General features: G+C 35.8%; 1 protein-coding gene across 3 annotated transcripts in view; it reads right to left on the bottom strand.

Annotated features, from left to right (window-relative positions):
* Positions 1 to 282: 282 nt before the first annotated feature.
* Positions 283 to 12,174, bottom strand: part of LOC117135601 (mitogen-activated protein kinase ERK-A) — a 36,869-nt gene continuing 24,977 nt past the window's right edge. For 2 of the 3 annotated variants that reach the window (XM_033295948.1, XM_033295949.1), the window contains exons 6-8: positions 11,073 to 11,357; positions 10,830 to 11,018; positions 283 to 791 (exon numbers count right to left, since the gene is read on the bottom strand). In XM_033295948.1, coding sequence (XP_033151839.1) covers positions 666 to 791; positions 10,830 to 11,018; positions 11,073 to 11,357 — 600 coding nt within the window. In that variant the 3' untranslated portion in view covers positions 283 to 665. Of the gene's footprint in view, positions 792 to 8,999; positions 9,107 to 10,829; positions 11,019 to 11,072; positions 11,358 to 12,174 lie in introns of those variants that run through there. The other variant, XM_033295950.1, reaches the window with a different exon arrangement.

Here is a 12,174-nt window from a genome sequence, read left to right as displayed (position 1 = left end):
AATGTTGATTAGCTTAATCAATTAAACATCCAAGGAAGGTTTACCCTGCTAGTCTTGATAAATCACATTAAATTATGATATAACTGTATTTTTTTATATAATTATGCCTGTTGGTCATGCATAATTCTGTTCACAATTTGTTATCATCAATTGAATTTGGAAATAGTGACGCGATGTGTACATCTTAATTATGTATGTTTCTTAAAGATGTTATATTGATTATGAATAAACAAATCAAAAAATACGTGTTTTTGCAACTTAAACAAATAAAACATAAACAAATGTACATAGTTTGATTTATTTTGGTAAACTTCTTTACTTTCTTTTATAGATCTTTAATATTTCGAGATTAATATCTCAATATAATACACGTTTCTTACATCAGGTAGCCTAATTATTAGGTACTTCTAAAATAAATAAAAAAATGTTATGCATATTACGAACATCACACATAGTTTTAGTTCCTATCTTTAGTAAATAATTAGGGCTTTTTTCATATTCACTGTAATGTGATATTTGTAAGAATCGGAGTTTGTCTCAATTCAGCATGATTTTGTGTTAAAACTCTAATCTGAATCTAAATAAACATAGAGAAATTACGAAAAAAAGTTATACTAATGGAGAAGTAGAGCAATTGTTTTACTATATACTCAAATTCTTAAAGCTTATAGCACATTGTCTGGTTGTCGTTCCTTAAATTTTAAAGTTTCTTCGAAAATCAACGACTTCAGGGCATCTCGAGAAATGTCATCATTTTCCATATTAATTCGAAATGGCACTTCAGCGACAGGCTGTAAGAAAAATATAGTTATAATTTATAAAAACATTTAAACAGAGCACATCCACAAAATGAATGTTTTAAGTATTGGTCAATTGAGAAATCAGCTATGCATAACGGAGAACGCTTTCGGAGTTTTTTTTTTGATTATAAGTTACCTTTTACCGACGATTAATACGTGTGCAATGAAATGTAAATGTTACTGTGTAGCATTTAAGATCTCAGTTACTACATTTAAAAATTCGGACAAGTTTTTTACAACTGATTAATTGAATTCATTAATTAATTCATTAATAATTTAGTCAAAGTATAATATAATATAATAATATAATAATATAACAATATAACAATATAACAATATAACAATATAACAATATAACAATATAATAATATAACAATATAACAATATAATAATATAATACTATAATAATATAATAATATAATAATATAATAATATAATAATATAATAATATAATAAATAATAATATAATAATATAATAATATAATAATATAATAAATATAATAATATAATAATATAATAATATAATAATATAATAATATAATAATATAATAATATAATAATATAATAATATAATAATATAATAATATAATAATATAATAATATAATAATATAATAATATAATAATATAATAATATAATAATATAATATATAATAATATAATAATATAATAATATAATAATATAATAATATAATAATATAATAATATAATAATATAATAATATAATAATATAATAATATAATAATATAATAATATAATAATATAATAATATAATAATATAATAATATAATAATATAATAATATAATAATATAATAATATAATAATATAATAATATAATAATATAATAATATAATAATATAATAATATAATAATATAATAATATAATAATATAATAATATAATAATATAATAATATAATAATATAATAATATAATAATATAATAATATAATAATATAATAATATAATAATATAATAATATAATAATATAATAATATAATAATATAATAATATAATAATATAATAATATAATAATATAATAATATAATAATAAAAAAAAAAAAAAAAAATAATATAATAATATAATAATATAATAATATAATAATATAATAATATAATAAATAATAATATAATAATATAATAATATAATAATATAATAATATAATAATATAATAATATAATAATATAATAATATATAATATATAATATATAATATATAATATATAATATATAATATATAATATATAATATATAATATATAATATATAATATATAATATATAATATATAATATATAATATATAATATAATATATAATATATAATATATAATATATAATATATAATATATAATATATAATATATAATATATAATATATAATATATAATATATAATATATAATATATAATATATAATATATAATATATAATATATAATATATAATATATAATATATAATATATAATATATATATATTGTTTCTTCCTCCAAATAAGCGTTGGACTAAAAACGACTTTGATCAGCTACTGATCACATTGGGCCCCAAGTGTATAGCAGGAGGGGATTACAATACTAAGCACCAATGGTGGGGCAACCTAAGGGCATGCAGTCGAGGAAAACGACTGCAAGAGGCCATCATAACTAGTTCTAGCGAAGTTCCAGCTACAGGTGAACCTACCTTTTACTCATCTAACACTAGACTGACGCCAACAGCTTTGAACTGCGTGGCTGCGACACTTGCTACACCAGGAAGGAGAATTTCTCCTACCCAGAGTAGACGCACTCTACTTCCACAAAACGCTTCAGTCCTCATACATCTCAAACGAAGAGCTAGACGAGAATTTTCCAGAACAGGAGACGCACGCGCCCACAACATTTACAAAAGATTGTCAAATCATCTTAACAAAGTTCTGGTGAAAAACAAACAAGACCACTTTGACCGAATGCTGGAAAATGCAAGTCCTGATGCATCGACTAACTACTCGCTGTGGAAACTCATGAATAACCAACGGAATGGAATATCGGCATTAATTGCAGCAAATGTGCTTGCGTCACATTCACAAAAAGGCCTTTGAACTGCTATGGAATTTCCATGCTCGGCTCCACACTTCGACACGAGACCTTTTACAAATACCTCGGGGTGATTTTGGACAGAGGACTAACGTTTCAAAGACATGCGACTATGATCAAGAAAGCAGTACTTTCAAAGGCTGCAAAAATGTCGTGGCTCTTATCGCCGAGAAACAAACACTCATTGGCAAATAAAGTTCGCCTGTATAAATCCATCCTGACCCCAATTTGGAAGTATGCGTTGCAAATATACGGAATTACGGCCAGAACTAATCTGAATAAAATAAGATTTGCTCAAAGTAAAGTAGTTAGATCACTATGTAACTCCCCCTGGTACATGAGAACTACAGATATAGATAGAGATCTTAATATTCCAAAGATAGGCGATGTATTGAGGACCCATGCGGGAAGTTATATGCGGCGAAATTAAACTGGCTTAATTCCAATTAATAAAATTTACAAAAAAAAAAAAAATTTTGGAAAAAAAAATTTCGTAGCAATATGATGAATAATTCAAAATTCACTCCCTGACTATTATAACTTTCAAGTTTTTTAAATTCGGTTGTTAAAATCGCCGCTCGAATTAGCTACCGTTTACATATTTATATTTATGTTAATAATTCATTATATTTAATATATGTAATAATCGGTACCCAGGGAACACCACGGGGAGGCCATTAAAATTGTAATGGGGTCCTATATTTATTAGACCTTTTTCTTCACACGCAAAAGTGTGCGCTTTATTAAAAAGCCAACCAAATTCGATAGACCAATAAAAAAATATGAAACTGAAAAACAACTGAATATAATGCGCATTTTAAATAATAAAAGTCATATGACTTAACAATTACACTAAATAATTAAAGCATATACAACGGAAATTAAATATAAATTTTCCAAAAAAAAGGCATTACATTGAGAAATAAATATTTCATATTTTATCGTATTAATGATTAGACTGTGTCCCAGCTCTCATGCCTAGCTGTTCGCCAGCATATCCGCGAACAAGCCACTAGGACTGAACGGGGTCCTTACAGCATCTTTAGCTGCACACCCGGTCCCTAAAGTAGCTGCCAACGACTATCCTCAGGTACTCCGGGATCCCCATGCGGTTAATGGCTGCGAGGATTACGGGCCATCTGGTGGTCTTGAAAGCGTTCTTTACGTCCAGAGTCACTATTGCGCAGTATTTCTTCCTACCCCCTAACCATCTATCACCAGAAAGAGCGGTCTTGGCGATGTTACTAACGGCCGAAAGAGCGTCCAGTGTGTTCTTTCCTTTCCGGAAGCCATATTGATGGCTTCCTAGGCCGTAGATGCTCTCGGTGATTGCTTCTATTCGTGTATACAAGATACTTTCGAACAGTTTTCCAACTATATCCAGTAGGCATAGAGGGCGGTAGCTGTTTGCAGCATGTGCTGGTCCCTTGCCTTTCGGCAACTGGACTAGCTTCTGGCTTTTCCACCTTGTTGGGAAGATTCCGTCTAGATGGCATTGCTGGAATGTGGCCCTCAAGATGTCAGGTCTACCCAGCGCCACTGCTTTAATAACAGCTCCAGGAATACCATCTAGTCCAGGGGCTTTGTTGGGTTTGATGCGCTCGGCTCCTCGACGACTTCAAGTTCTGTGACGCACGGGAAATCTGGGGCAGGGGCTGCCTCTGTTGGCCTCCATAGTGTGGTCTGCTTTGGAAATAGCTCCCCTACAATGTTAGCCAGGACCCCCGGGTCGGATGGGATTGCCGCTCTCCTCCTTAGCTTATTGGTAACAAGCTTGTAGGCGAGGCCCCAGATATCGCTGTCTACGCCATCCTGCAGCTCCTTAAACGACCGCGCTTTGGCAGCCGCAATGCCGTGCTTGAACTCTATGCGTTTCCTTCTGAAAGCCTCCATGGGCTCCGCGTTGTTTGTACTGCTTTTGGCTCGTTGCGCCGTTCTCCTAGCCCTGAGGCAATCAGACCGTAGTTGGCTTAGGGAGGCACTCCACCAGTAAAAGTGGTTTGCGCTGTACTTTATTTTTCTTTGGCATGGTTGCGTCGCAATTTCTTCCCAGCATATTCATGAGCGCTGTACCTTATTTTTCTTTGACATGGTTGCGTCGCAAATTCTTCCCAGCATATTCATGAGGCCTGCCGCCATACTCTCTGCGTCCCCATTTGGGATTTCCAGGGAATTTATCTGATAGGCCAGCATGGCCTCATCCATCTTCCTGGTGTCCCATGCTTTCCCGGCTGTTCTGCTCTGCCGTCTCCTGGGCATGCCCTCCGGGGAGAGACTGAAGGAAATCAGGGCGTGGTCGCTCAGCGTCATGACGTCATGGACTATCCAGTTGTTGTTTTTCACTAGCCCTCTGCTGACAAAGGTAACGTCAATAAAGGACGTACCCCTATCGTTGTTGAACGTCGGCTTCCGTCCGTCGTTCAGCAGTATAAGGTCCAGCATTCCCATGGCGTCAATCACAGCTCGGCCTCTGGCGTTGGATGTCCTGCTGCCCCATTCCACTGCCCAGGCATTAAAATCGCCGGCAATGACCTTCGGGCTTCGCCCTCTCGCATGGTCCACGAGCGCCTGCAGAAACTCCTCGAACTGATCAGGGGTGTCGCTCGGCGGAGCATAGCAGCTGTACACGTGCACGTGTTTTATCTTCGCAGCAAGTTCCTGGACGTGGAGAGAGCTGCAACACTTGATAGCTGCTTTACCTGTCTCGTCTGTTTGTCCACTGCCAGTGACGTAGGGTTCGCTTAGGAGCATGATGTCTACATTGCGCTCCACCGCAGTATGGGACAGCAGGCTCTGAGCTGCTGTGCAATGATTGACACTGAGCTGTACTACGCTTATATGGGTGGCTCTTGGCTTCTTTTAGGCTCGCTCTGTAGGTCGGGCACGCAAAGCTACCCGTCGGGTGGTTTCTGACCACCTCGCTGGTGCAGATCAGGCATTTTGGTGCTGCAACGCACACCTTTGCCCACGCTCACCGCATCTAATACAGCAGTCTACCCTGTCAGTGTTTTTGCAGGTTGCTGATCGATGACCGTAGCCCAGACACCTGTAGCATATCGTGGGTCGGACGTCCTGGGGAATGCGACACCTTGACCATCCAACGATTGAAGTGCCCTGTTTAAGGACTGCTATCGCATCGTTCGCGTTCAACAGCACTGAGGCTATCTGCGTCCATCCCGCATTCTGCGAAGGCCCCTTATATCTTCATGATTTATCTGCAGGCCCTGGAATTGGGCGACCATGCAGCTGTGGAGCTCCTTTGCTGTCGTAGCCTCGTCCAGTCCGCTGCACGATAGTGCTATTCTTTGCGCTCCCGTGCGCACAGAGACCAAGTCATTGAGCGACGCTTTCAGATCGCTATTAAACTTGGAAACGCTTTCCGATGCTTTTCCCTCTACCTCAAGCAACAGCTCACCTTTCTGCGTTCTCCGGATTTTACGTACATGACTGCCCAGTTCGCTAAGGCTCGGGTCCGATCTTAGCTTCCGAAGCGTACGAAGCCTCACCTGTCTTTTTTACGATCAGTGCCCCAGGTTTTTTACGCAGGCGCATAGGCCTCACCTTGGTCCACTCTGCACCCGTGCTAGCATTCTTGGCGACCGATGCTCAACTCTATCGCCCTGTTGTTAAGGGCTGAAAATTCAGAAGCTCTGCCCTTTGTCTCTTGTGTCACGTGCCGTTGGGCCTCGAATGCGGATAGCAGGATGTTGATCTTGCCATTCATCCTGGTGAGTATGCCCCTCAGGTCCTCATTCTGGAGAGCCGTGGTCAGGTCCGAAGACCGATGAGGGGATCCAGCTGGGGACTTCCCTCCCGTATTTTGCGATGGCACGGCGATGTGGTCCATCGTCTTCTGACTTGTCGCGGTCGTAGATGCTGTCGGAGCCAAGTTCTCCACCTCTACAGCATCGCTGCAGTCGCTAGTCACCCTCGCCACCGCCGGAACCGAGATTACGACACCATGAGTCGGGTTACCGACTCCTCTGGTGGGGGATCTCGAAAGTCGGGAGCTCCTCCTGAACGGGTCGTTGCGATCAGGGGGACTGCCCCCCATCAACTAAAGGATGGCCTACAGTTACCTACAGCCTTTGCTTAGGCACCAGCACGGTGAGAGGATGATATTTGGTCTGTCCGCGACCTTTGTGCCTTTTAAGAAATAGGCTTAACGACTGATGCGCTCCCAGTAACCAGTATCAAAATTAAATTAAATTAAATTAAATTTCAACGGTTTAATTTCTAAATTTAATTTTAAATTTCGCACCCTACTGTCGCAACACAACACTGATCACACGGTTGATCTGGAAACGCCTCCCCCTCCAGATCACCCGTTCGAGTATTTCGCGCAGCGTTCATTTAAGACGCCCGTCTTCACGGCGATGTAGACTTAGTCTCCGTTACAGTGGGGTGGCAGCATGGGTCTGTATCTATATGCTGCATCCCAACCTTGTAGCTTTTATAGTTCCTGAGATCTCAGGAACTCTTCATATCTACAGACGGCCATGGCTAGATCGACTCGGTTATTGATCCTGATCAGGAATATATATTTTATATAGTCGGAAACGCTTCCTTCTGCCTGTTACATACTTTCCAACGAATCTAGTATTTTACTATACAAGTAACGGGTATAAAAATACATTAATTTAAAAATACATTAATTGGATATGATTTGTGAGGTAACGAGATGGATAGAAAATGTAGAACAGGGTACTTTTTTAAAATGTTTGATTGTAATTAAATGTTGGAACACAAAGAGGCAGACCTCAGTTGCAGCTTCATTAATTGAAGTACATGTACATGATTGTATATACATGAGTACATGTCGTTATTTAAGGCAATAAGAGAAGCCTTGTGGTAAAATCTCTTTTAAAGTATAAGTATCAATTTTTAACAAAGAAAACCAGGGAGGCATTGGTATAACATAATAATATAAAAAGTCATTTAGCAGGGGAGCCAATTACGACTAATGTCATCTGTCTTGAGTATATTTCCACAGAGAATCAGTTTGCTGATTTTTTCACAAAGCCGCTGCCTGCTATAAAATTGATAGAACTTCGAAATGTTGGAACCAGATTTGCTGATACTAAATGAAATTTAATTAGTTTGTTAATATATTTTGTATGCTCTATTTTTAATTTAAATGTTTTTGTTAACATTAATTTAAGCAGTGATCTGATCGGATTTTCCCCGTATCTTTGCAGCGGAATGCTGGATCATTTTACAACTTCCAGAATGCAAACCACCGACTGACATAAGAATAAGTGAATAATAATTTATAAATGCTATTTTTGAAGGGGAGTGTTGGAATATCCCTATTTCCTTAACCATTGACCTTTGTAGATATCGGTTATGGTCACTCTATTATATTGCCTTCCGGCCAGAATCTGTTTCCGTCTGTCTTGCGTTTTCATCTCTGCTATGTAAAGGGCGTGGTGAGTGGAGTTGAAAAGAATATATAAAAATACATCAAGTTATACACGTAAAACACACATAAATAGTGGTCTTATTATTGAGGGTTTAGTACCTTGGTTTTTAATAATTAGTTTTTGTAACACTAAAGATTGGGCACGGTGAAATTTAACCCTGCACTTAAATGTTTAGAAAGAAAAGACTAAAAACCGGTATTTTTAAATTTTTTTTATAAAGTCTGGACTTTACATTTCTTAGGTGTGTCAACTCTTTATTAAACCAAGGAGGTTTGTAAGAGATTGAGGTATAATACATCAGAACACAGGAGTTAAAAATGTTTTAATTCCCGTATAATAAATATTTATGGCATTCGCCATTATGTTGCAGGAGTAAAGATCGGGCCAATTAAAGCCAGCTATAAGATTATTTAGTCTCAGAAATTTGCCTTGCGAAAACAATGATTTCGCTTGGCTGACTTCTCTGATTTCTATTTTATTACGGTACCTACATATGTCGATTGTCACCTCGAAATTAGGATTATATGGATCTTCAGGTTGAGTAAGAAGTGACACTCTGGACAGAAACGCACTTTTAGGACTTGTTGTAAGACATAGTTCCCATAACCGACCAAGAGAGTTACGAATTTAATTAACTTGCGACAGCGACAGGTCGAGCTAAAATTTATTGAAAACAACCGCTGGTTTTGGCAAAAGCAAAAATAAATTCAAAGCGCAGAGAAAACACGACCGTTCGATTTGACGTCAGAAGACAAATGGGTATACGTCCATTCCACACTCTCCAGCTTTACCTTGATTCAGAGCTTGAACAAATAAGCGCTGGCAGCCACATATTCAGTATAAATAAAAAAAAATAATAAAAATGACAAAAAAAAAAAATATTTAAATATTTTAAATTTAAGGGTTGTTAAAATAGGGTTTTACCAAAGACACTAGAATAACAAGATGCGTAACGCCATACGATTTTATGGCACGCGATTTTTTTGCCGTGGCTCTAGAGGTGGCTCCAGGCTCTCTCGAGTTTTTGTTCGAGAGAGAAAGAGCGGAGAGCGCTACAGCAAACAGCTCTTTTCTACGCATACAGTGATAGCAGACAACTGAATATGTGCATCCGTATGCTCATGCATTGTAAATTTGACAAAAACCTTACAAGTTCGTTGACTTTAAATCTATATTATTTTTTATTAATTGCCACCATGCGAAAAATTCTTGTTTTGCATTGCCTTAACGTTATTATTATTTAAATAAAGCTTAGAAACAGTAATAGCCGATTCTATGTACATCACAAAATAAATTTCGAAAATGACTTTATATTAGAATACTTGTCATTAGAGTATTCAGCTTGCGACGTGAGAAAAATTAATAAGGCAGTGATTGTGTCCGGACTTCGTGCCTCAGACTTCGGGAAATTAAAGGCATCATCTGATTTATTTTTTAATACTTGCAAAATACACATTAAAGGTTTCGAACATATTTTTAAAAATAGTAAAAATCAAATGTGTATAAAAAAATGTATTGTTGAGCAATGCATTAAGTGCACAAATGAAAGTAGTGCCTTCTCATTATGGTTTTATGAAAATTATGAATGTTATGCACATAGAACAGATCTGTTAAACAAACTTATACAAGTTTTGCTTTTTAAGCATTGCAAGTGGACTGTGATGATAGCTGATAGACAAGAATAGCAAGCTTAGCTCAGCATTCTATCACATAAATAAAAAAACGAGCAATATTTAAATAATTGGCCACTGAAAAATGGACCCAAAATATAAAAAAAAAACAATAGTTAGAAAAATAACTTAATTGGGGAACATCGAAATGTCTTAATGTTAAACATTAAAATATTTCAAATCAACTCGAAGGTCTAATAAATATAGGACCCCATTACAATTGTAATGGCCTCCCCGTGGTATTCCCTGGGTAGCGATTATTACATATATTACACATAATTAATTAACATAACATAATATAAATAAAATAAAAATAAATAAATGTAATGTAAATATAAAATGTAAACGGTAACTGATTCAAGCGGAGATTTTAACAAGCGAATTTAAAAAACCTAAAAATTATAATAGTCAGGGCGTGAATTTTTAATTATTATTTTATATCATCATATTGCTACGAAATTGGCCACAACTCCAAATATGTAAGTTCGTTTCTTCGATCAGAATTGATTTCGGGCCGAAAATCGTCTTCTAGCACAACACGCACACATATACGCGTTCTCGTCTCTTGTTTTTACTCACACAAGCAAGCAAATTCTATTTTAAGATTTCTTACGCTCTCAGCGTAAGCGAGCGGAAAGAGAGCAAATTTGGCCTTCACCAAAAAAGTGGCTGCATAGTGTTAAACCAATGTATGGCCGTTACGCATCTTGTTATTCTAGTGTCTTTGTTTTTTTTTTTTTTTTTACATAGCATAGATTCTTATCTATATCATTAAATGTCAATAAATGTTTGGGAGACTTCAACAAAGGAAATTATTGTAAACTTTATAAAATTGTCTCCTTTGTTGTTTATATCTATGTTATATGTAGTACCTCATCTCCAGGATCATAATATTGCTCTAAATAGGGATGTGCAAGAGCTTCCTCGACAGGAATCCGTTTATGCGGATTAAATGTTAACATTTTTCCAAGGAGGTCTAAAGCCAACGCATCAGCATTTGGAAAAAGTTTTGCCCAGGGTACATTTGGCTTAAATGGTAAAGATTCCAAATAGTTCCGTGCCTAAAGTCCAAAAAATTGTTAGCTTTTTCAAACTAAGAATATAGTTTTACTTGCCTTTTCATTAATAATACACTCTAAATCGTCTCGGGACGGCGACCCCAACACTCCAAGAATATGGTTAAGTTGATCCAGATAATGTTTTCCAGGGAATATTGGACGATTACTTAACATTTCAGCTAAAATGCAGCCAACGGACCATATATCAATAGATTTTGTGTATCCTTTTGAGTTAAGCATTATTTCAGGTGCTCTATACCACCGGGTAGCAACGTATTCTGTGAGAAAGCCAGTATGGTCGTGCTCGGGATCTGCAATACGAGCCAATCCAAAGTCGCAAATCTATAAAATAAATGCAACCAATATAATTATGTTTTTATTTTGCATTCCAACCCATTTTCAGGCTTGATAGTCTTCCATTATAGGACTAATGAAAATTAAGCAACTCAATAAAATGTTTACAGTAAAGTATGTCAGGAAAATATGTAAAAGGTAAGTGTTTTCACCATAAAGAATTATTATCAGGACTAGACGAGTCGATCTGCTAGTCCATATGAACGTCAAGAATGTTAGAATCATTCATATAAGATTATTTTAAAAGATTTTTACCCCCGCTCTTGTCCTATTGATTGACATTAAACTGTTTCGCATTTTTTGGATATTATTATTTAATTTGACAATTCCATATATTGATATGTTAGTAGTTAGCAATAATCAATAAATAACCTTCAAAACACTCAGTTCCCTACTATCATATTTTCCACTGCCCGATAGTTGGAGAATTGAAATTCTCACCTATTTATATGCATTTATACCCGTTACTCATAGAGGGTATGCTATATTCGTTGAAAAGTATGTAACATTCAGAAGGAATCGTTTTCGACCATGTATCGATTTGCAAACATCACGCCCACTCTAACGCCCTAAAACCGCCCAAAACTGCCACGCCCACACTTTTGAATAATTTTTATTTTTTTTTCATTTTATTTCCCAATATTTGTCGATATACCAGAAAAATTATGAAATTTCGCGTTTGCATTCACACTAGCTGAGCAGATAGCATATTTGCCTGCGGTTTAGAGTGCAATCATAACTGCTTCGTTTAGGTCTATTATTTTGATTGTAAGGACTGAGGAGTAGGGGGAGAGGGAGAGTAGAA

The sequence above is a fragment of the Drosophila mauritiana genome, chromosome 2R, assembly GCF_004382145.1.
Source record: "Drosophila mauritiana strain mau12 chromosome 2R, ASM438214v1, whole genome shotgun sequence".
Taxonomy (NCBI): Eukaryota; Metazoa; Arthropoda; class Insecta; order Diptera; family Drosophilidae; genus Drosophila; species Drosophila mauritiana.
Note: the sequence above shows the minus strand (reverse complement) of the source record. Positions and strands in the feature narration are given on the sequence as shown.